The 22,178-nt window shown below is 58.5% G+C and overlaps 1 protein-coding gene across 10 annotated transcripts in view; it reads right to left on the bottom strand.

Annotated features, from left to right (window-relative positions):
• The window catches only part of SHC2 (SHC adaptor protein 2), a 29,938-nt gene extending 9,935 nt beyond the window's left edge, over nucleotides 1-20,003 (bottom strand). For 2 of the 10 annotated variants that reach the window (XM_057540213.1, XM_057540218.1), the window contains exons 1-8: nucleotides 19,049-19,537; nucleotides 4,998-5,068; nucleotides 3,235-3,295; nucleotides 2,993-3,112; nucleotides 2,436-2,489; nucleotides 2,255-2,306; nucleotides 2,041-2,167; nucleotides 620-776 (exon numbers count right to left, since the gene is read on the bottom strand). In XM_057540213.1, coding sequence (XP_057396196.1) covers nucleotides 620-776; nucleotides 2,041-2,167; nucleotides 2,255-2,306; nucleotides 2,436-2,489; nucleotides 2,993-3,112; nucleotides 3,235-3,295; nucleotides 4,998-5,068; nucleotides 19,049-19,522 — 1,116 coding nt within the window. In that variant the 5' untranslated portion in view covers nucleotides 19,523-19,537. Of the gene's footprint in view, nucleotides 1-619; nucleotides 777-2,040; nucleotides 2,307-2,435; nucleotides 2,526-2,992; nucleotides 3,113-3,234; nucleotides 3,296-4,997; nucleotides 5,069-6,764; nucleotides 6,879-18,570; nucleotides 18,745-19,048; nucleotides 19,553-19,873 lie in introns of those variants that run through there. The other 8 variants (XM_057540212.1, XM_057540217.1, XM_057540214.1 and 5 more) reach the window with 8 other exon arrangements.
• Nucleotides 20,004-22,178: the final 2,175 nt, after the last annotated feature.

Raw genomic sequence — 22,178 nt, 5'->3', positions numbered from 1 at the left:
AGTGTGCAAGCCCAGACCCCAGTCTCCCACGGCAACCCTCCTGATTGGCCTGTAGCACCCCCTCTTCACAGCACAGCACCCCAGTCTCCCACGCCAACCCTCCTGTAAGCCAGATTCGAAGCTCAGCTCTGAACCCATCCCCCGCTCCCTGGCCTCAGTCTGCCCGCGTGCCCACCACACACCTCTGCTGCAGCCTCAGGGGCCGTCCCCACTTGGAACGCCTGCCCCGGCACATGCTGTCTCTTGCACCTTGATGTCCTTCCCTGCACTGCTCTCCTGGGCAACGCCTATTGACCCGTCAGGGCCCAGCCCAAACCCTGCCCTCAGGGACATCCTGCTGACCAGGGGTGGTCAGTCTCCCTGGTGTACGTTCTCATTATCCTCCTTGGAAGCCCTGATTCAATCACTGCTGTACCCATTTCCTCAATGTCTGCGATGGGAATCCCGTCTGAAGTGTCAAGAATAGGGCCGAGCAGATCTGGGCAGTCTGGGGAGGGAGGAAGGAGGCGGGGGCGGCGCAAGAGACCCTCCTCTAGGATCACGGAGAACAGAGCAGGAGGAGGAGCTGGGGGTCAGGCCCCCCCGGGACGCCCTCCCCACGAGGTCCGCAGAGGCTGACCTGGCCAAGGGCCCCGAGGGCACAGGTCTGCTGCGCGGGGGTGAGCCTGGAGTCCACCAGCCCGCCCAGGGGCGGCTCCTTCCCGGGAGTGCGGTTGTAGTAGTTGTGTTCTGTCTCGTCCTCGTCCCCCCAGGCCGAATCCTCCGGCCCGGTCAGCCTGCGGACACAGAGCCAGCGGGAGCACAGGCCCCAGCACGTGACGGGGGAGGGGGGCGGCTCCCGACAGGGCGCCCAGGACTCCAGGCTGAGCTTTGCAACGTGCGGCGGGCAAGCCAGGCCCAGGGACCCTGACCGCCCCCCATCAGCTGAGCGGTGGCACCAGGAACTGTTGCTGATGGAGGGCCTGGGTGCCCCTTTCGGTCCATCAGAGGGGATTCTGCACGAGTCTCAGCGCTTTGGCTGAACCAAGCAGGGCCTCAGAAAAGCGGGTCTCTGCCCCCTTTGCCCACACCAGTCCCACCAGAGAGCCAGGGCACAGCGCCAGGCTTGCACCCAGAACCCGGAAGCCACGGCTTAGGGTGGCGACACCCCTCAGCACTGAAAACGCCCTCGGCCTCTGGCCCTGGATGTCGCCTTCGAAATCTATGCCGTGGAGGCTTATCCAGGCAAGTGTGGTTCCTAAGAGCAAAAGAGGGGAAGCCGCTGACTGCCGCTCAGTCAGGGAGGGACGGCAGGTCGCAGTGGGGGCCCCAGAGGAGGGCCCTGCAGCCCGGGGAGGAGAGGGGCTGAGGCCGCCCCCAGCGTGCGTGTGCGAGGGGCGTGCAAGCCCGTGCGAAGGCCACAGGGGCGTGTCCAGCTGTGCAGGCCGGCCCCTCATCGGTGCATACCGGACTTCTAACAAATTCATTTATTCACTACCTATTCTAGCCAATTCCTGTCCGTCCAGATATTTAAATAGCCAACCGCAGGCCACTGCCTGTCTCTGCCAGCCCAGGAGCTAAGGACGGTTTCTACACTTTTACGCCGCAGAACTGTTAAATGGCTAAGAAAACATCCGAAGAACACCATCTGATGACATGTGAAAGTCAGATGAAATTCAGAGTTTGGGGTGTCCATAAATAAAGTTCTGCTGGCACGCAGCCCACCGCCGATTGCTCACACATCCTCCTTGGCTGCCGTCCGCCACGATGGCTGAGACGGCGGGGCGTGCAGTCTGGCCCTTTGCAGAAGAGCCAGCCACCCCCGTGCAGACTTACGATGACGGTATGACGGCCACCACCCGCCAACCAGTTCCCTGAGCCCTCACCTCAGCCGGGAGTGGGGATGTTTTTATCCCAGTTTTACAGATGCGGAAATGGGGTCCTGGTGGCCGAGCCGTGGGCCACGAGGGGCACAGAGCAGGGAGGGGACGAGGATCCCAGCCCGGGGAGGAGGGGCAGGGCCGGCAGAGGTGCGGGAGGACGGGGCGGGCAGGCCGGTACCTTCCCGGGGGGACGACAACCCTGGGGGGGCTGTGCAGGTACTGTTTGAAGCGCAGCTCGAAGGCTTGGCCCACGGTGCTGATGACGCTCTGGGCGAGGCCCTCGCAGCACTCCAGGATGTGGCAGGCTGGGGGTCGTGGCGCAGCATCAGGGGGGCCTCGGCTGGCTGACGCGCTCCAGCCCGAGGGCCCCACCCGCCCCCACCGGGCCTCACCTCTCTGGTTGATGGGGTCCTTGGCCACGTAGGCCACATAATCCGCCATGTCCTGGGGAGAGAGGGCAGCGGATGGCGGAGTCCCAGCAACGTGGGGGGTGGGACCGATGGGCACAGGCAGGGGGTCTCGGGGCTTGGGGGGACAGAGGGGCCGGGAGTCCACCCCCAGTCCCGGCCTTACCGTGTCACCACCCGACGCAAAGGAGATGGACTGCATGTGGTGGTTGGCGATGATCTGGCCGAAGAGAGACCACCAGTCACGGGGCTGCCGCTTCAGGGTCGGGGGAGGAGACAGGGGCTCGGGCCAGTCACTAGACCAAGGCCACAGGGGGGCCGGAAGGACAGGGGCGAGGGGATGCAGCCATCCCCTCGACAGGACGCCAGGATGACCGCGAGCCCCCCTGGACGGGCAGCCCCGCAGCCAGGGCAGGACGCAGAGACCCACGGCCACGCGGACAAACCCGCCCCGCACTGGCGGACACTCTCACACGTGCACACGTGGGCGCCAGGCTCAGACACGTCACCACGCCCCCGACACAGACACACGTGCTCAAATCCACACGTGTCCCGGTGCGCAGTTCACACCAACACCTGCACGTCACTCAAGGGCCCCGCCCAGCGCGCCTCCAAGGCTTCACCTAGGTGAGTCCACAGACCCTGCCCTGGGCGGGGCTGGCGGAGGCTGGGGGTGGGGGGCGGGGCGGGCGGAGGCTGGGGGGCGGGGCGGGCGGCGCTCACCTGGCGCGTGGCGGGAACGGAGAGGTTGAGGCCGTCGATGGAGATGCTGACAGCGACGCTCATGCCCGCGAAGCGCAGGTTGCTCTTGCCCAGGATGGAGGCCAGAGCCTTGTTGGGGGCCTGCGGGGGGCACAGGGCACCAGGAAGGTGGGCCCGCAGCGGGGCTCCGGCTGGGGCAGGCCCCAGCGTGGCCATGTGCCCCCCACTCGCTCCCACCCGGAGGCCATGGGCCCCTCACCCACCTTCTTCTTCCAGGAGCCCCGGATGCCAGGCACGGCCTCATGGAGCCGGTTGATGGCTTCCCTGTGTGGGCGGAGGGGGGAGGGGGCTTAGAGAGCTTGGAGTGGAGGGAGCAGGAGCTCAGAGAAGGGTGGGGGTCAGAGGGCGATGGGCTGAGGAAGGGGTGCAGTGGATCCTGAGCGGGGAGGGGCTCAGAGGAGGGAGGGATGCTGGGGCACCTGGAAGCCTGGACCAGGGGCTCCGGGCTCCCAGCCGCCCACCCCGTGTGCCCCGCAGGTGCCCCTGCCCTCAGCTCTCCCCCTCCAGCTCTTTCTTTCTCAGTGACCAGCGGACCTCTGAGCCACAGCCCACTTGACAGATCTGGGGGTCATATTTGGGGTTGCTGACACAGCCCTTCAGCCTGAACCCCAAGTTCTGTGTGGCCACAGGCTGGCCAAGATCCCCATCTGTGGCGTAAGAGGATGGCCTCTGCTCTGGGCCCCCAGACACAATGGCAGAACCAACCCCCCTAAACAGAATGAGAGAGACTTCTATGAAATGGCTCATGCCTGCGGAGGGGCTGGAACTTTGACAGGATCCTGAGGGTCAGAAGGACACACAGCAGGCTCTCAGCAATGTCGGTGCCGTGAGGGGAACCAAGCCCTCACCCCGCAGGAGGGAAGGTAAAATGGAGCAGCAGCTCCTCGAAATGTGAAGCAGTCCCACCCGCAGGCGCACAGCCTGGAGAACCGAAAACACACGTCCACACAAAGCCACAGCAGCTCAACTCGCGACAGCCCGCAAGGCAGAAACCACCCGAACAGCCATCAACTGAAGACGGATAAACACAGCATGGTCCCTCCACACACGGGAACATCACTCAGCCCTGAAAAGGGGTGAAACCCTGACACTCGCTACAGCGTGGATGGACCCTGAGAACACGATGCTCAGTGAGAGAAGCCAGACACAGAAGGACACACAGGGTGTGATTCCATTGATGGGAAACGTCCAGAACAGGCAGATCCGCAGACAGAGAGTGGGTTCGTGGTTGTCAGGGGATGGGGAGGGGGTCAGGTGACGGCTAATGGGAACGCGGCTTCCTTTCAGGGTGATGGAATGTTATGGAATTAGATCGTGGTGATGGTTGCATAACTTCGAAAACAGCAAAGTACATCGAATTGTACACTTTGATTGGGTGAATTGCTTGATATGTGAATTATATCTCAATAGAGTTTTTTAATGTCTCTGGTGGATGCACTAAGTCAGTTTTCAACATGCAAAACAATGTGGGCCCCTCCTGCCTCAGCCCTGGTTTTACCCTTGACTCTACATGACTCAGGTCCAGGCAGCTCAGAGCATCATGACATCACCATGCCTTCTCTGCACCAAAAAGAAGCCGGGACGGTGGACATGCCCTGGCCGCCTTGGACGGGCTCCCAGCCCCTTGCAGCCCTGCCCTGAGCCTCAACCGGGAGCCAGCAGCACCGCCCCCCCCGGGTGCCAGGACATGCTGGGGCGTCCTCAACACCCCTCGTGGGACCCACACACTCTCTGAGGGATGGGCTGTCGTCTCCAGGTTATGGAGATCATCTGGGGCCTGGAGAGCGTGGGTGACCGGCAGGCGGGGACAGAGCTGGGACTGTGCCCCGCCCCAGATCACTCTGACCCTGCGGAGCACTGCTCCCCAATCCGGGAAGGGGGAGGGAATTGTCGCCGAGTCCACCACCCTCAACTCCCAGCACAGAGCTGCACACCAGACCCCCCCACCCCCGCAGCCGGGCCTCACCTGGTGACCTGGGTGCGAGTGCTGAAGTCCAGGGAGCGCATTGAGCGGAGGACTTCGATGCAGCCCATGTACTGAGGGGAGAGAGCACAGGGTCAGCGCGGCCCAGCAGAGCCCAGCTGGGGACTGACCGTGGAACCCAAGCCTTCCCTCCAGCGAGCCTTCCCCTCCCGCCACCCTGGGCTCCAGCCCCCGCCTCTGGCCTTAGGAGGCCCAGCCTGGTTGCCACAGGGCCTTTGCACCAGCCAGCCCCAGCTGTCCCTTGCCCCATCTATTTGCGGACTGGTTCCCTCCCCAGCTCCAGGCTCCCGGTCACCTCCTCAGAGGCGCCCTCCCTGACTGTAAGTGAGTTGCTCCCTGGAAGTGGTGGATTCCTCCAGGCTCAGTCCTGGCTGCTCATTTCACCGTCTGCTGTTCATTCTCTTTCTGCTCCACTAGAACGTCAGCCCGGGAGGACTGGATGGTGGTGACCCTGTTCACTTCTGTGTCCCCAAGGCCCAGGACAGGGCCTGCGAGCAGGCGGGACGGAGGACGTCTGGCCCGCGAAGCCCAAAGCTTTGACTGTCTGACCTTTTCCAGGGAGAGTGTGCCCACCCCTGCCCAGATCACCATTTCCACGGAAGGTAATTCGGTAATTCAGAATCTCCAAGAGACGGTGCTGAGGGACAGAGAAGGCAGGAACAGCCGGGGCGGGGGTGGGGGGGCAGCAGGGTGGCCAGACGATGGCCACCAGCACCCTCCAACGTGCTGTCTGCACTGCTGGGAGGGGACCTGGGACAGCCATGTGCAGCGTCTGTCGTATGATCCCATTGATGGGAAACGTCCAGGACAGGAAAATCCACAGGGACAGAGAGTGGGTTCGTGGTTGTCAGGGGCTGGGGAGGGGGGTGGGGGGTGACAGCTAATGGGGACGGGGTTTTTTTGGGGTTGATGGAATGTTCTGGAACTAGATAGATTTGGTGGTTGCACAACCTTGTGAATGTACTAAATACCACTGTACTGTGATTTAAAACGGTTAATGGGGGACTTCCCTGGTGGCGCAGTGGTTGGGAATCCATCTACCAATGCAGGGGACACGGGTTCGAGCCCTGGTCCGGGAAGATCCTACATGCTGCGGAGCAACTAAGCCCGTGCGCCACAACTACTGAGCCTGCACTCTAGAGCCTGCGAGCCACAACTACTGAAGCCCGCACACCTAGAGCCCATGCTCTGCAACAAGAGAAGCCACCGCAATGAGAAGCCCGCACACTGCAGCGGGGAGTGACCCCAGCTCGCCGCAACTGGGTAAGGCCCGCGTGCAGCAACAAAGACCCAATGCAGCCAAAAATAAATTTTAAAAACAAAATTTAAAAAAGGTTAATGGTAGGGACTTCCCTGGTGGTCCAGTGGTAAAGAATCTGCCTTCCAATTCAGGGGACGCGGGTTCGATCCCTGGTTGGGGAACTAAGATCCCACATGCCGCGGGCAACTACGCCTGTGCACCACAACTACTGAGCCTGCGCACCTCAACGAGAGAGCCCGCGTGCTACAAACTACAGAGCCCACGCGCCCTGGAGCCCGCGAGCCACGACTACAGAAAGAAAAAAACCCCACAGGCCACAACTAGAGAGAAGCCCGGGCGCCGCAACGAAAGATCCCGTGTGCCGCAACTAAGACCTGACGCAATCAAAAAAAAAAGAAAAGAAAGAAAATAAATAAATAATGGTTGATGGTTAACTTAGTTATGTGAATTTTACTTTAATTTTTAAAAATATTTATTTATTTACTTACTTATTTGGCTGCTCCGGGTCTTAGTCGCGGCACACAGGATCTTTTAGTTGCAGCATGTGGGATCTTTTTTTCTTTAGTTGCGGCATGCAGGATCTTCATTGCAGCATGCAGGATCTTTAGTTTTGGAATGCGGGGTCTTTAGTTGCGGCATGCACGTGGGATCTAGTTCCCTGACCAGGGATCGAACCCAGGCCCCCCGCACTGGGAGCGTGGAGTTGTAGCCACTGTGCCACGGGGAAGTCCCCTCGGCTTTTAAAAAATGACACACGCACACGTGCTTTGACCTTGAAACTCCATTTTGAGGACTTTATCCCACAGACACACCAGTCTGCGGGCTCCCTATGTGTGCGCAGACGGCTGCTGGGAGCCATACTCTGCCTTCCCGCCAGGGCTCCGGCCCCCGCCCCCGCAGGACTGGCGCTGGGGCAGGTGTGTGGGTATTTACTGCCACCACAGCCCGGTGCGGAGTATGCCTTCCTATGCTGGCCCCAGGGTGCCCTGCCCCCCGCGCTCGACCCGACACCCGGCCCTGCTCTGCAGCCCTGCCCCCCGCCGCCTGCCCCTCCCTTCCTGCGGGGCTTGCAGCACTGAAGGAATAAGCAAGAAATTGCAGACACCCCAAAACTTGACACGTCTAGGGCTGTGAGGTCCAACCCAGGACGCCAGTTAGGTTGGAATTTCCCATAAACGATTAATATTTTCTCAGCGTAAGTATGTCCCAAATAATGCACAAAACATGCTTATGCTGACAATTGTTCGTGTTCATGGGAACTTTAAATTTAACTGGGCAGCCTGTATCTTTGCTAAACCTAAACAAATCGCGGTACTGCGAATGGAAGAGTCTGCAGTTGTAAAAAGAGCAAGGCGCCGACTAGAAGGCACAGTGCCTTTTGTGTGGACAAGGGGGCCAAGGAGGAGCACACGTGTACACAGCACGTGTGGACAGTGTGTGTGTGTGTGTGCGCGCACGCATGCACGTGTGTGGGTGACAAGCTCTAGCAGGACACAGCAGCTGCTTCTACAGATGCCGTTGGCTGACTGTAAAAGTGGCCACCAGCTCCTCCCCTCCCCCATCCAGGCCCTGGGTTGGCCATGATGCCAGCAGCACACGGACAGGCACAGGCCCCCGTCACCAGAGCTCACTCCCCTGCTGCTCTTGGGACCCTGCGACCCTGCCAGGGTAGCCTGCCTGACGACGAGACACATGGCCCACCCCCATCTCCCCAGCTGACATGGAGCCAATCGCCATGTGAAAGAGGAGACCATTCAGCCCCAGCCGACCCACAGCACCACAGGAAATAAAAAGTGTTTGTTGTTTTCATGCACTAGGTTGTGCGATGGTTTGTTACACAGCAGAAATTACCTACACAGGAAATAAAAAGTGTTTGTTGTTTTCATGCACTAGGTTGTGTGATGGCTTGTTAACACAGCAGAAGTTACCTAGACAGTGACCAGGGGAAGAGAGGGAGCAAGCCAAGTGAAGATCCAGGCAAAGGGAACAGCAAGTACAGGCCAGAAGTGGGAACAAGCTTGGAGAGACCAAAGACTCACTCCAGTGTGGCTGGAGCAGAGAACCAAGGAGCAATGAGAGATGAGAGGATGTGGGACCCTGGAGCTGTGATGAGGGGCTGGGTTTCATTGTGAGCAACTTGGGGGGCCATGTGACAGCTTTAAGCAGGGAGGTGAACTGATGTGTCTCACCTTCATTGGATGGATGATAGACGATGTGTGGATGGATGATGGACGGATGGATGGATTGATGATGGATGATGGATGATGAATGATGGATGGATGATGGACGATGGATGGATGGAGGATGGATGAATGATGGATGGAGGATGGATGAATGATGGATGATGGATGATGAATGATGGATGGATGATGGATGAATGATGGATGATGGATGATGAATGGATGATGGATGGATGGATGGATTGATGATGGATGATGGATGATGAATGATGGATGGAGGATGGATGGAGGATGGATGAATGATGGACGATGGATGGAGGATGGATGAATGATGGATGATGGATGATGGATGATGGATGGATTGATGATGGATGATGGATGATGAATGATGGCTGGATGATGGATGGAAGATGGATGAATGATGGATGATGGATGATGAATGGATGATGGATGGTGGATGGATGGATGGATGGATGGATAACAGATGATGGAAGGATGATGGATGATGGATGGGTGATGGATGCACAGGTAGATGGAGGGACGGACAGACAGACAGGTCCGCAGGGACTATGTGCCAGGCATGCGTTAGACATGTAGAACCTCGAAGAGAATTAGCTGTGGCCCCTGCCCCCAAAGTAGACTCTCACACTGAGTGGACAGCTTTGGTGGGTGCTGCCTGCTCAGCAGGTACCCTCCCTCTAACAGAGCATGCGTCTGCGTGGGCTGTCAGTGCTGCAGGGCCCCAGGGCGTGAGGGGTCTAATTCACCCTAACTAGTGTACAGCTCATTCTGGTCGTGTGACTGAAATCCTCCCAGGGCCCCCAGCCCCTCCCTGGGTGAAGTGGGGGCGCAACTCAACTGCACGGGAGAGGAGATGCAACACGGGTCCCCTTCCTGGAGGGTGGAGAACACGCTACGAAGGCAGGGAAGGTAAGCAGGTGGCTGAAGCGAGTGCCAGGCAGCGATGACACGGATAAGCCACTTGTCGCATGTCGGGCCCTGTTCCAAGTGTGCTGCGCACATGACCTGTCAACCCGCTCCACCCAAAGCCCGCATTACAGCGGCAACATTACCCCTCGGGAAACAGCCCCGAGGGCTCTGTAACCTGTTAGCAGTCACAGGTCGTAGGTGGCAGAAATAGGATCTGAACCCACAGCCTGGGCTCTGGAGTGTCCCCCGGCCGTGCAAGAAGTGGTGAGGACTGCAGCAAACTACACGCTCAGGGGCCAGAGGGGCCCAGTGTCGCCAGACCACCTGAAATCCAGGGCTTTTGCCTTAAACGCCCCAATCTGTAAACGATGACAAGGAATTTTTATTTTTAAATAGAAGACAGGAAAAAAAAAAAAAAAAAAAAGGCAGAGGTCAAATTCAGCCTTGGGCCTGCCAGGGAGCATGACTTCTGACCTAGGATCCCGAAGTCTCCGAAGGCCAGCTGTGGTGTGTGGGTGGCGGCCCACGGAGGGTCTGTCCACATGCCCAGCCTCACAGCCTGTGAGAGGGACCTTAGTGGAAGGGAACCTCTGCAGATACAACCAGGTTAAGGATGTCAAAGTCAGATGGTCCTGGATTTAGGATCGGCCCTAAATCCGATGCCACACGTCCTCACAGGAGAAAGGCAGAGGGGGGCTGAGAGACAGGCACGCAGGGAGAAGGCATGTGGAGCTGGAGGCAGGGCTGCGGCCCCAGAAGCTTGGAGACAGACTCTCCTTCAGAGCCTCAGAAGGAACCAGCCTGCCAACACCTTGATTTTGGACTTCTGGCCTCTAGAACCGGGAGAGAATACATTTCTGCAGTTTTAACTGTCGAGTTTGTGGTCATTTGTTACAGCTGCCCCGGGGAGACCGACAGAGAAGGCTGGGAGGGGACCCCAAACGGTGGATTTGCAGCCCACCTTCCCCTTTGCCAACGCAGAAACAGAGGCAACCCAGAGCCCGCCCTAGGATGTAAGGGGAAAACTGAGTTACAAGTGGGGAAACTGAGGCGCAGAGCAGGAAAGGGACCCAGGCAAGTTCACACAGCACACCAGGGCAGACACAGGACGAGCACCCAGCTCACCACACTCCCCGCAGGACGCTCCACCCCTCACGGAGCCGTAGGCCCTGTACCATTACTACTTAGTGTTTTCATTTTAAATAAACTCCATTTATAAACATAACTGAGTTTATTTCTGAAGGCAACTGTTGGAAACAACCCCAAAGTCCATAAACTGGTGAATGGATAAACAAAATGTCATCCATCCACACACTGGAACATTACTTGGCCATGAAAAGGAGAGAAGTCCTGCCACTCGCTACCACGTGGATGGACCCTGAGAACACCACGCTCAGTGAGAGAAGCCAGACACAGAAGGACACACAGTGTGTGATTCCATTGATGGGAAATGTCCAGAAGAGGCCAATCCACAGACACAGGGAGTGGGTTCCTGGTTGTCAGGGGACAGGGAGGGGATGGAGAGTGACTGTTCATGGGGACGGGGCTTCCTCTGGGGTCATGAGAATATTCTGGAACTAGATCATAATGAGCGTTTCACAAATCTGCAAGTGCACTAAGAACCACTAAATTGTACAGCTTAAATGAGTAAGTTTTATGACACTGAATTACATCTCAGTTTTTAAAAAATGTGCAAAAACCAAAAGGAGAAAGCAAAAAACAGAAAAAGAAAAGAAAATGTGCATGAGTGGGAATTCCCTGGCGTTCCAGTGGTTAGGACTCCGAGCTCTCATGGCCGAGGGCCCGGGTTCAACCCCAGGTCGGGGAACTAAAATCCCACAAGCCGCATGGTGCGACCAAAAACAAAAAAAAAAGAAAGAAAAAATGTGCATGAAGAAAAGAGGAAACTGCATATGGCTACCATAAAACCTGGGTTTGATGCCTAGCATTGTTTCCTAATAACCATTAAAATAAACATATAATTATCAAAATGAAAAGTGTCCATCCGGGCAGAATTGTCCATTTTTGCTAAGCCGAGTTAGTGAACCTTTATTGGGCACCCGGCTGCTTGCAGAGTGCCAGAGTCCCCTCCCCAGATGCAGTTGGGGAACAGACACACGGGGCTCTGGGCGGAGGGGCCCGGATGGTGGGGACTCGGGGGGGGGGGCCAGCGAGGGGGCCCCGGGCGGCAGCGGACTGCCGTGCACGCTTGAACACACCTATGTTACCCTTCCCTTTTAAAGGTCTGACCAAAAAAAAGTACATCCCCACAGATATGTATTGATTAAAACGGAAACAAATGGGGCCTTTACCAGGGAGAAACGTCACCTTAACTGAGTGCGTTAGTCTCCTGGGGGGCGGCCTCGAACAACAGAGCCTCCGTGTCTCCCAGTCCTGGGGGTCTGACGCCCAGCACCCAGGTGAGGCAGGGCTGCGCCCCAGCTGGAGGCCCAAGGGAGGCCCTTCCTGCCTCTTCCAGCTACTGGCGGAGGCCGGCAGGCCTGGGCTTGCAGACACACCCCTCCGGCCCCTTCCTCTGTGGGCACGCGGCCTCTCCCTGTGTGTCTGTGTCCAGATTTCCCTCTTCTGAGAAGGACATCAGTCACCCTAGATCTACGGCCCATCCTGCTCTAGGAGGACCTCACCTTAACCTGATTGCACCAGCAAAGACCCTATTTCCAAATGAAGTCACATTCTGAGGCCCGGCGGACATGAATCTGGGGGGACGCCACTCTCCGCCGTACACCAAGCGATCAAAGTTTCCAGCAGCCGCGTCGGGATGCACGGGCACCCCTGCCTCCTGACCAGACGCACAGAGGGTGGCAGAGCTGGCCTCCATGCTCCCTGCCAAAAACGCACAAGGTGAGCCCGTCGCGAGCATCGTGAGCCCAGCTGAGGGCCGACACAAACTCAGGGGCAGCCTGCAAAATCGTGGGGTGCACTCCTCCAAAATCTGGGGAGCCCTGCGCTGACGCTGGTCCTGGGTCCCCAAGGACTTCAGAGCATCTTCCTGGGCGTTCGCGTTTGTGAAAAGCCCTTAACATTCACCACGACTCCAACCTAACACCATTTTACACAGAACTCAAAGCATCTAGGGCACTTTTGGCTTGTTTTCTTTTCTACTGTGGCAAAATACACGTAACATTAAATTTGACATTTTAACCATCTGTAAGTGCACAATTCAGTGGCACTAAGCACCTTCACATTGTCGTGCAACCATCCCCACCATCCACCTCTAGAACTTTCCCATCTCCCCAAACTGAAGCTCTGTCCCCATGAAACGCTGACTCCCCACCCCTCCCCCAGCCCCTGGCCCCCCCCCCACCTACTTCCTGTCTCTGTGGACGTGACTCCCCCAGGGACCCCCTGTGCGTGGAATCACACAGTATCTGTCCTGTGTCTGGCTTCTCTCACTGAGCATCACGTCCTCAAGTTTCATCCATGGTGTAGCAGGTGTCAGAACCTCCTTCCTTTTTAAGGCTGAGTGATATTCCACTGTGTGGCTAGATCATGTTTTATTCATTCATCCATCAATGGACACTTGGATTGTTTCTGGCTTTTGGCTGTTATGAATAGTGTTGCTATGAACATGGGTGTGCAAATATCTGAGTTCCTGCTCAATTCCCATAAGAGAAAAATACTTATCTCCTCCCTAGATGCACACACACACACACACACACACTCACTCAACCTCACCCATATAGCCAGTCATGTACTTATAAACCTCCTGCTCTTTCGGGTGTATACCAAGAAGTAGAATTTCTGGATCACATAGTAATTCTATGCTTAACATTTTGGTACGGTTTTAATACGCATCGAATTTAATGAAACTATCTTGTATATTAACAGAAGGCTTCATTTAGTGTCGTTCAGGCTTTACCAAGAGTTGTCTGCTATTTTGAAAATCACATGGCCTGCAGCAACTCTAATGGTGGTACTGGAGCTGCCAGAGTAACCCTAGAGCTGTTTGTAGCTGTTGTGTGAACGGTGGCTTCTGTCTCTGTCGCTGGGCGCCTAGAGAAGCTTACGCGTTTACACACTGAAACATATTCTACGTTATTGTGAATTGCTGTCTCTGTGTTTCTCCTTTTTATTGCTGTTTTATTACCTCATATTGATTTGGGGGGGAAATAAATGTGCAGGTAGGTGTTATATATATGATGTTCATTTCAGGGTGGAGGTTACAAAACACTAGTTACAAATGAGCAGTGGTTAATTCAACAGCATTGCAAGCAGTTGGCTTAAGCTGGTGGTTCTCAAACATGAGTGGGTGTTGGAATCAGCTGGCAGGCTTGTAAAACATTGTTCACCAGGCCCACCCCAGAGTTTCTGACTCAGCAGGTCTGGGGTGGAGCCCAAGAATGTGCATTTATAACAAGTTCCCCGATGTCTGGGCACCACACTCTCCTCAGCACTGGTTCAAGCCAATTTGGTGGCCCACCTCCCCTGCCATGAATGGAGTTTGACATCTCCGGCCAGTGAGGTGTGGGGAGAAGAACGAAAGGGATGGCCTTTTCTTCCAGTGGACATGGTTGGCTCTGCATGCGATACCTGGTGCTGTGGCTGCTCTTTTGTGACCATGAGGACAGCTAAACTGGCATGCTGAAGACAGCAGTGGAAAAGATGGAAAGACCTGGGGCTTCAGGGATATGGTCAAGTTATTGAATTAATCCACCCTAGAGCCATCCTATCCCTTGCCTTCAAGGAATCAGCTGCATTTGCAGCTAAAAACACCTGAGCCCAGCTAACCTCCCAAGGTTCCCCACACACCACCACCTACGAGACCAGCCTTCAGGAAAGACTGGGCGGTGGAGACAGCCAGGCCTGGGCCCCTGGGGCAGCTCGTGGTCTCTCTGTGCCCCATTCAAAGCCTTCCTCGTTAGAAACTTGAGAGAGCACACGGTGAGGGCACCTCGAAAAGCAGAAAGGGCTTGTTAGTAGAATTTTCGTAAAAGTGTAATAGGGAAGAAACCTTGTATTCTATTACAAACTAATCACTGCGGGGATGTTGCCTAAAAGCTTAAATTAAACACAATGGCCCATCGCTGGGAATCCTGCCTCCTGCAGGAGGAAGAAATTAACACCTGCCCTCCGGAGGCTGACGGGAACCAGGAAGTGCTTGGCTTTAGTCCCGCCCCTTTCAGTATGAAAGAATCCTGCACGCTCTCTCAGGGAAGATGGCTCTTTGGGACGCAAGTCCACTGTCTTCTCCAGATCAAGTCGCTATTCCTTGCCCCAACGACTCGGCTCTCGATTTATTGGCCTGTCCTGCATAGAGCAGTACAAGCTTGGACTCGGTAACAAAAGGAGAAGTGCCCGGCGTGGAAACAGCCCCGATGGAAGGAAACGGGATGGATCCACAGACGGGGCAAGTATCCATCTAGACCAGAGCCGTCCAACAGGGAGACGGAGTGCCAGATGACCACTTGAACTTAGCTTAAAATGAAGCAAAATTAAAGTTGAGTTCTTCAGCTGCACCACCCCATTCGAGCGCTCGTGGCCACACGTGGCTACCAATGGGACAACAAGGATCTGGAACATTCCACGTCGCAGAGAGATCCTCTGGGCAGCACTGGTCTAGGCTAATCCCACGGGCAGTTTAGGGAACGTCACAGGACACAGTCTGGGGCTTTCTGGAAAAGGCATCCTTATTCACAGGAGGACCTGGCAGGAAGAGGGCTCTTTTCTGGAGGGTGAGGGGACAGAGGAACTGATCTGAGAAAGGAAAGGCATGGCAAGGGTGCCGCATGCGTTTCTGGGGATGGCTGTGACAAAGCCCCACAAGCTGGGCGTCTCAAAACAGCAGAAGTTTCTTGTCTCTCAGTCCTGGAGGCCAGACACCTCTCACCCAGGTGTCGCAGGGCCGGGTCCTCCCGGAGCCTCCAGGGGAGGCTCCTTCCCGCACCTTCCGACCTCCGCTGTAGCCGCCCTCCGGCCTCCCTGGCCTCGAGCTGCATGGCCAGCGTCTGCACGCGTGTCTTCAGAGGGCTTTCTCTCAAGGCCACCAGTCACTAGGTCCAGGGCCACCCTAATGCAGGAGGACCTCTTCTTACCTAATGACATCTGCAAAGACCCTATTTCCAAATCAGGTTGGGGACACTATTCACCCCAACATAGATGAAAAGAACATGAATCCATGACAAGGTCACCAAGCTGTGAAATTAACCAACCCCAGAGCCACCACCCGCCCGGGGCTGCTTCTCACGTGAGATGATCAATGTCCTCGTGGGTCTAAACTGCTCTGAGTCAGGACTGCAGCGATGCCGCTAAAGGCACCGCAGCAGCTACCACCCTTGCCGGGCTCCTTGACGTGGCTGTGCCTCCGTTTCCTCCCCTAGAAACCGGGTAGGAAATCTCAGGGTTGGAGGCTCCACACTAGTGTCTAGAAACCCAGGTGCCCTGATTGCATCACTGCTCGCTGAGTCTCCCTTTTCTTGTCTCAAAACAGGGACCATTACAGGGTTTTGTGAGGGTTCTGTGACATCAGGTAGGTGAGTCAGCTGCTGTATTAGTTTCCTCTTGCTGCTGTAACGAATTACCACAAATTTAACATAAATGTATTCCCTTACAGTTCTAGAGGTCAGGAGTCCACAGGAGTCTCACGGGGCTAAATCCAGGCGAGGGCAGGGCCGGTCCTTCCGGAGGCTCCAGGGGAGCATCGGTTCCCGCCTTTTCCAGCTTCTAGAGGCGCCGCATCCCTGGCTCGTGGCCCCTCCTGCAGCCTCACAGCCAGCAGCGCAGCATCTCCCGTCTCTCTCTGCCTCTGACCCTCCCGCCTCCCTCTTATAAGGACCCTGGGATGACGCTGGGCCCCCCGGGGAATCGAGGGTCCTCCCCATCTCAGGGTTCTTAACTTAATCCCTCCTGCAAAGTCCTCTCTGCCTTGTGAGGTGACACATCCTCGGGGCCCGGGACCAGGACGGGGACGATTTTGGGGCCGTTAGTCTGCCAACCACCCTGGTAGTTGCCAGGTGGCAGCGAGTTCAGGCTCTGAAAGGAGCCTCAGCTCTGGGTCTGGTCCTGGATTCTCACCATGTAACCGCCCTACCTCTCTGTGCCTCAGTTTCCCCACCTTACATACGTGGGAACAGCACATCCCCTCCTGAGGACCCAGGGTCGGACCTGCCTGTCCCTGCGTAATTTGGGATACTGCTGCTCCTGCCTTGACTTCACACTTCTCTGTGAACCGGGAGGGGACTGCGTGGCTCTCAGGACACCTGGTGGATGCGGGTGCAGGGAGACAAGCGGCTCCCAGGGGAAGAGCAGGGCACTGAGGCTGGTTCAGGCCCCGGGGGGCCGCGCCTCTCCAGGCAGCCAGAGTCAGGGCACCACACCCATCAGCCAGCGACTCCTGCCGGCTTGTCTCCAACACGGATGCTGTGGCCCCTTTCTCCCCACCCCCACGCTGCCCTGGTCCATCGCATCTCTGCTCACCCGACTGCTCCCCAACCTCCTCCTAGGTGTCTCTGCTGCCCTTCCAGCCCCACCTCCAGCCCGTTTCCACAGGAAAGATCCTTTCAGCTCCAATGCTGCCCTGCGACCCCGCCTAGAACCATCCAAAGCCAAGCTTCTCCCGACAGCCCCCAAATCTTATTCCTGCTCTTCTCTCCCTCCATCAGCCCCACCACGTGGGTCTCCGGCGGCTCCCCGAATGTGCCCGCTGAGCCCCTGCCTCGGACTCTCTCTCCCCAGTCGTTTCACGTCTGGGGCCGCCGTGGCTTCAGGTCTCAGCTTAAATGTCATCTCCTGAGAGGCGCCTCGCCCACCAGCCCGGCTAAAAGCAGCCACCAGTCTCTTGCTCTGACATCACTTGATTGTAATTTCTGCACAGCATCCACCAGTGTCTGCCATTTCCCTGTTTGTCTCTTATTTATTTACTGTCAGCCTCTCCCTCTAGAAATCTGAGCCCCGTAAGAGCAGGGATCAGATCTTTCCCATTTCCTACCATACCATCAGCACCTGGCAGGGCGAGGCATGCATTAAATATTTGCTGCATCGATGAAAACGTCAAGATCATTGGAATAATCCAACAGCCTGCACCTCAACAACGCGAGTATCTGAATTCTGAACACTCCTAATCCCCGTGGCCATGGCCGGTGGGCAGACACAGCTCGCCCCTGAGGGGATGTGGTGTGAAGCCCAAGGCATCTCCCACAAAACATCTCACTACAAAATCAGTCTTGAATCCAGTGAAGCTGAGATTCAGCAAAAGAAGGGGCCACAGCCAAGTCAGAAGACGCCAGGAGAGAACAGACAGACCCAGAGTTTGGGGCAGCCTGAGGCCCGGCATGTCTAACAGGCTTCCGGGATGCAGTGGACCCTGCCTGGACCACACATGGACGGAAGTCAAGGCCACTGGGGGCCGCCACAACAAAGCACCACAAACCGGGGGCTTAAAACAACAGAAGTCTAACCCTGACCCTACAGTTCTGGAGGCTGGAAGTTGGGAATCAAGGTGTGACAGGGCCCTGCTCCCTGGGGGCGAGGGGCTCAGGGCAGGGTCCTTCCCGCCTCTTCCAGTGTCTGGTGGTGGTGAGCGGCCACCCTCAGTGTCCCTTGGCTTGTGGACGCATCGCTCCATTTCTCCCCCTATTGTCACGTGGGCCCTCCCGGTGCGTTTGTGTCCAAATCTCCCTCTTCTTACGCAATAGGGCCGCCCTAATCCAGTGTGATCTCATCTTAACTTGATTATGTCGACAAAGACTCTATTTCCAAATAAAAACCATATTCACAGGTTCCGAAGGTCATGAATCTGGGGGAGATACTATTCAACGCAGTACGGGGTGGGGGGGGGGGGGGCGAGGGGGGAGAGGTTGTAAAAGAACCAAAGACAAAACAACCAACTGCAAAGACACAGACCTCCAGGATCCTGGCCCCAAAAACCAGACTGAGGCGCTGTGAATACTGCCGGACCCTGGATATGACAATGAACTGTGGATGGGCAGGGGCCTGGTGGGCCGGGGGTCCGTGCGGAAGCATTTCACGGAGCGTCTTCCCCCCCCGGGCCGCTTGCCCCCTGATGGTTCATCAAAAACTACACACAGGGGCAGACAGGCTGAGCGGGGAGCGTGCAACGTTCACAGGCGTGGGTGCAAGTACGGGCCGGCCTTCGGCCCACGTTTCTGTACGTCCGAAAGTTTCATAACAAAACCAGGACAAATAAAGACCCGTTCCCTTACGGCACCTTCCAAGTTCCCGGAGTCTCACATCTCGAATCCTGGGGCCTAGCGGGGCCCGGCCCTTCTGCGCCCCACCTCAAGCCAAGGTCTCCGATTCTGTTGTCTGGGAAGGAGGTTTCAGTGGGGGGTCTGGGTAGCAGGACGCCCCCACCCGCGTCATCCCCCCCCAGACTCTGGCCGACGGAACGGGGGACTCCGCTTAACCCGCGCATGCGTGCCCCCCTCCCACCAGCCGCCCTCTCCCCGCCCCTCCCCACGTGACGCCGTGGGAACCTGGACCCCAGCGCCTCCCGGGTGGGGGCGGCCCGCTGAGCGCGGGCGGCAATGGGGGTCTAGGGTGATGGGGAGAGAAGGAGGGACGGAAAGAGACCTGGCTCTCGGGGTCCAGAGTGTCCAAGAGAAAGAAGTGGGGGATGGGAGCCCCTGTGCCCAGGCTGGGGCTCCGGGGAGGATGGGATCTCAGGGTCGCGCCGGCCCACTCACCCGAACGATGTAGGAGACCCCGGGCCCCAGGACCCTGGCGTCCGGGTGTAGCCAGCCGTGCGCCGGCTTGTGGATGAAGTTGCCTTTGCGGATCCACTCGTCGGCGGCGGCGTCCGGGGGCCCGGCCACCCCCCGCGCGCCCCGCGACCCCCGCGCCCCGGCGGCCCGGCAGCGGCTGAGCGCAGGCAGGGGGCAGGGCGCGGCGCAGCGCGGCTCGCAGGCGCCCAGGACCGCCGCCGCCAGCGCCGGGACGCCGGCCGAGCCGGCCGGCTCGGGCTCGGACTCGGCCTCCCCCGCCGCCCCCGCGCCCCCCGCCGCCCGCGCCGCCGCCGGGCCCCGGCCCAGGAAGCCGGCTGGGGCCGCGAACTTCCACTGCGGCATGCGCGGCAGCAGCGCGCAGAAGGTGGTGGGCGCCTCAGGCTCCGGGGGTGCGGGGGGCGCAGGGGCCGCCCGCCCGCCCGGACCCTGCGTCATGGCCGCGGCCGCCCGACCGAGCCCGACCGGGCGCTGAGCCTGGCGCGGAGGAGGCCCTCCCGCTCCCTCCCGCTCGCTCCCCGCCCCCGGCCCGGTGATGTCATCCGTCCGGCCCAGCGCGCAGCCGCGGGGGGCTGCGCCCCTGGGACCCCCGGCCCTCGGCGCCCCGGCGCCCGGCAGGGAGGCTGGGGAAACTGAGGCCCGCCGAGGGAACGAGCGCTGACTCGGGTCCGGCAGCCAGGGAGGGAGCGAAGTTTCGAACCCAGGGCCGGGGCAGCGACCCCTCACTTCGCCCCCCACCCGTCGCCCGAGTTCCTAGAAGCACAGAGGCGGGAGAGACTTATAAATCACCTCCTTTCTTCCCTTTTCGCCGTGGGGAAACTGAGGTACGGAGAGGGGCGGAGGCGCGGTCAAGGAAGGAGAGCGCCCCAGACCCTAAGTTCAGCCCCTCCGTTCCCACTGTTCCTGCCGGAAGTACTTGAAAATCAGGCCCTGCTTTATTTCCTGACAGGGGACCTGAGGCTCCGAGAGGGGAAGGGGTGTGCGCCCGAGGACACGCAGTGCAGACTCGGGACCTACGCTGCCTTGCCCTGGGCCTCACTTTCCCCGGCTGTAAGCCAGGGGCGCGGGCCGGAGGGTCACGGGCTCCTCCTCCATTTCTGGGGGGCCCCGTCCGGCATCAGCTCAACTGAACTCCAGGGCCTGAGCCTCCCAGGCCTGCCGGCTAGTCCGTCCGCCAAGGCCTCAAGGGTTGCCGCCTCTGCACCGGGGAGCGGACTGTCTCGGTCACCCCAGGACCCAGCCTCCCTGCCCGGAGCTGGCCGATCCCCTCCCCTCCCCCTCCAACCCCGCCCCAGGCAGGGCCGGCTGCCGGGAAACAAAGGGAGGGGCCGGGGCCGGGGCAGGTGGGGATGGAAGGGAAGGAGGGGCGAGGCCGCTAGGGGCCGGATCGATAAATCAGAGCGGTGAGATCACCGCGCGGCCGCCTCCCGCGGGCCGGGGAGGAGGCGGCGATGGGGGCTGGCGAGAGGGGCGCGCGCGGCCGTGATTGGCCGGCGGGCTGGGCCGGGGGCTGTGATGCCCGAGGCCCGAGCCTCTCGCCTAGGGAGCCATTGTAAGGCTGCGGTCCGCGAGGAGAGGGCGCGGAGAGCGTGGCCATGTGTCGGGTGGGGGGGGGGACGTTTGGCGGGGTCTGGAGCCGCCACCTGGACTCTGTGCGCTCTGTGTCTCTGTTGTGGACTACAAACTTGTGGGCTGTGTGAGGGTTGGGTTGTGTGTATATTGTGTGCGGATGTGATTGTGTGTCCAGGTGTGGGGGACGGGGAGAGGGAGACAGAGGAGGGAGTCTGGGTTCCCGCCCAGGTGTGTGTTTAGGGCGTCCTGGTACGTGTCCACCTAGTTGGGTGAAGGGTGTGTGTTCAAGTGTGGCACCCCAGGCTGGGGGGAGAGGGACAGAGCAGGAGAGAGCTGACCCCCACCCCAGGAGCCCTATGGGTCCTGCCTACTATGCCTGCCGCCCCCCCCCCCCCCCCGTTCCGGGTCTTCTCCTCCAGGGAGTCGAGGTGCAGTCTGTCCCTCCCAAGCTCCTGGGTTAGGGTCTTTCTGGGCTGGGGTTTATAACGTGTCATCCCATGGAGGGCTCAGTTATAGGACTCCATCCACGTGTTTCCTTCCCGTCCCTGGGAGAGAGCGGCAGGAACAGAGCCCAAAGGGCAGGATTTACATCCTGGCATCAGAAGGACACACACTCTCAGTGCCCTCAGACAAGTGTCCAATCTCCCTGAAGCCCTGTTTCCCCTTGGTGAACATGACCTGCCTCCTGAGTCACTGTGAGATGATTTTATCAATATCTGGAACACGGTAGGAACCTACTGATGGCAAATGTTAGACTCCATCAAATTCCTATGCATCCTTCAAAGCCCAGCTTCAGTGTCCCTTCTTCCAAGAAGCCTACCTGGCTAGCTCCCCCCACTCAAAGCCCAGGCCCCACCTCTCGCTTCCTCTACCCCTGGATCCCGTCTCTGGTCCCATCCAGATCCCCAGGGGCTGCAGAGTTGGGGGTCTGGATCTCGAGAGCAGTGTTTGGGTTTCCCTCCTGTGACATGAACAGACAACGCGTGTGTGTTGCGGACAGCTCCTGGTGCCACGGGGATTTATTGGCAAGCAGCTAGAGGGTGGGGAAGGGCAGCAGGGCTGTTTCCAGCCTGATTCGGGGCTTGATTCAGTGCTTCCATGAGTAGCAGGAATGAGCCCAAGTTTGGCAGAAACCCAAGCTGTGCTGGGGACCCAGGCCCTAGCGGGCAGACGCTGAGTTCTAGGACACAGGAAGCCGTGCCTCCAGCCAGCAGCTCGAGAGGACCAGAGTGTCCCTTTTTCCACCTGGCCTGGCCTGGCCTGGCCTGGTGTGACCCGGAGAGAAGAAACTGGGACGCTGGAAGGAGGCTCTCCCTGTCGGGACCACGGGGTCACAGCCCCCGGGACTGGAGAAAGCAGGTGGCCTAGAAGGACCTCAGACAGTTCAGAGAACAGGAAGAAAGGAGGCACCTTCCCCCGACCCTGGCTTCTCCTAGGCACGCCCACCACCTGCCCACACCCCACTTCACAGCATGGGAAACTGAGGCTCAGCCCAGGCCAGGCGTCCTGTCCCCCAAGGGCA

The sequence above is a fragment of the Balaenoptera acutorostrata genome, chromosome 2 (assembly GCF_949987535.1).
Source record: "Balaenoptera acutorostrata chromosome 2, mBalAcu1.1, whole genome shotgun sequence".
In the NCBI taxonomy this organism is placed as follows: domain Eukaryota; kingdom Metazoa; phylum Chordata; class Mammalia; order Artiodactyla; family Balaenopteridae; genus Balaenoptera; species Balaenoptera acutorostrata.
The sequence above is the reverse complement of the archived record's forward strand: the minus strand, read 5'-3'. Positions and strand labels throughout refer to the sequence as shown.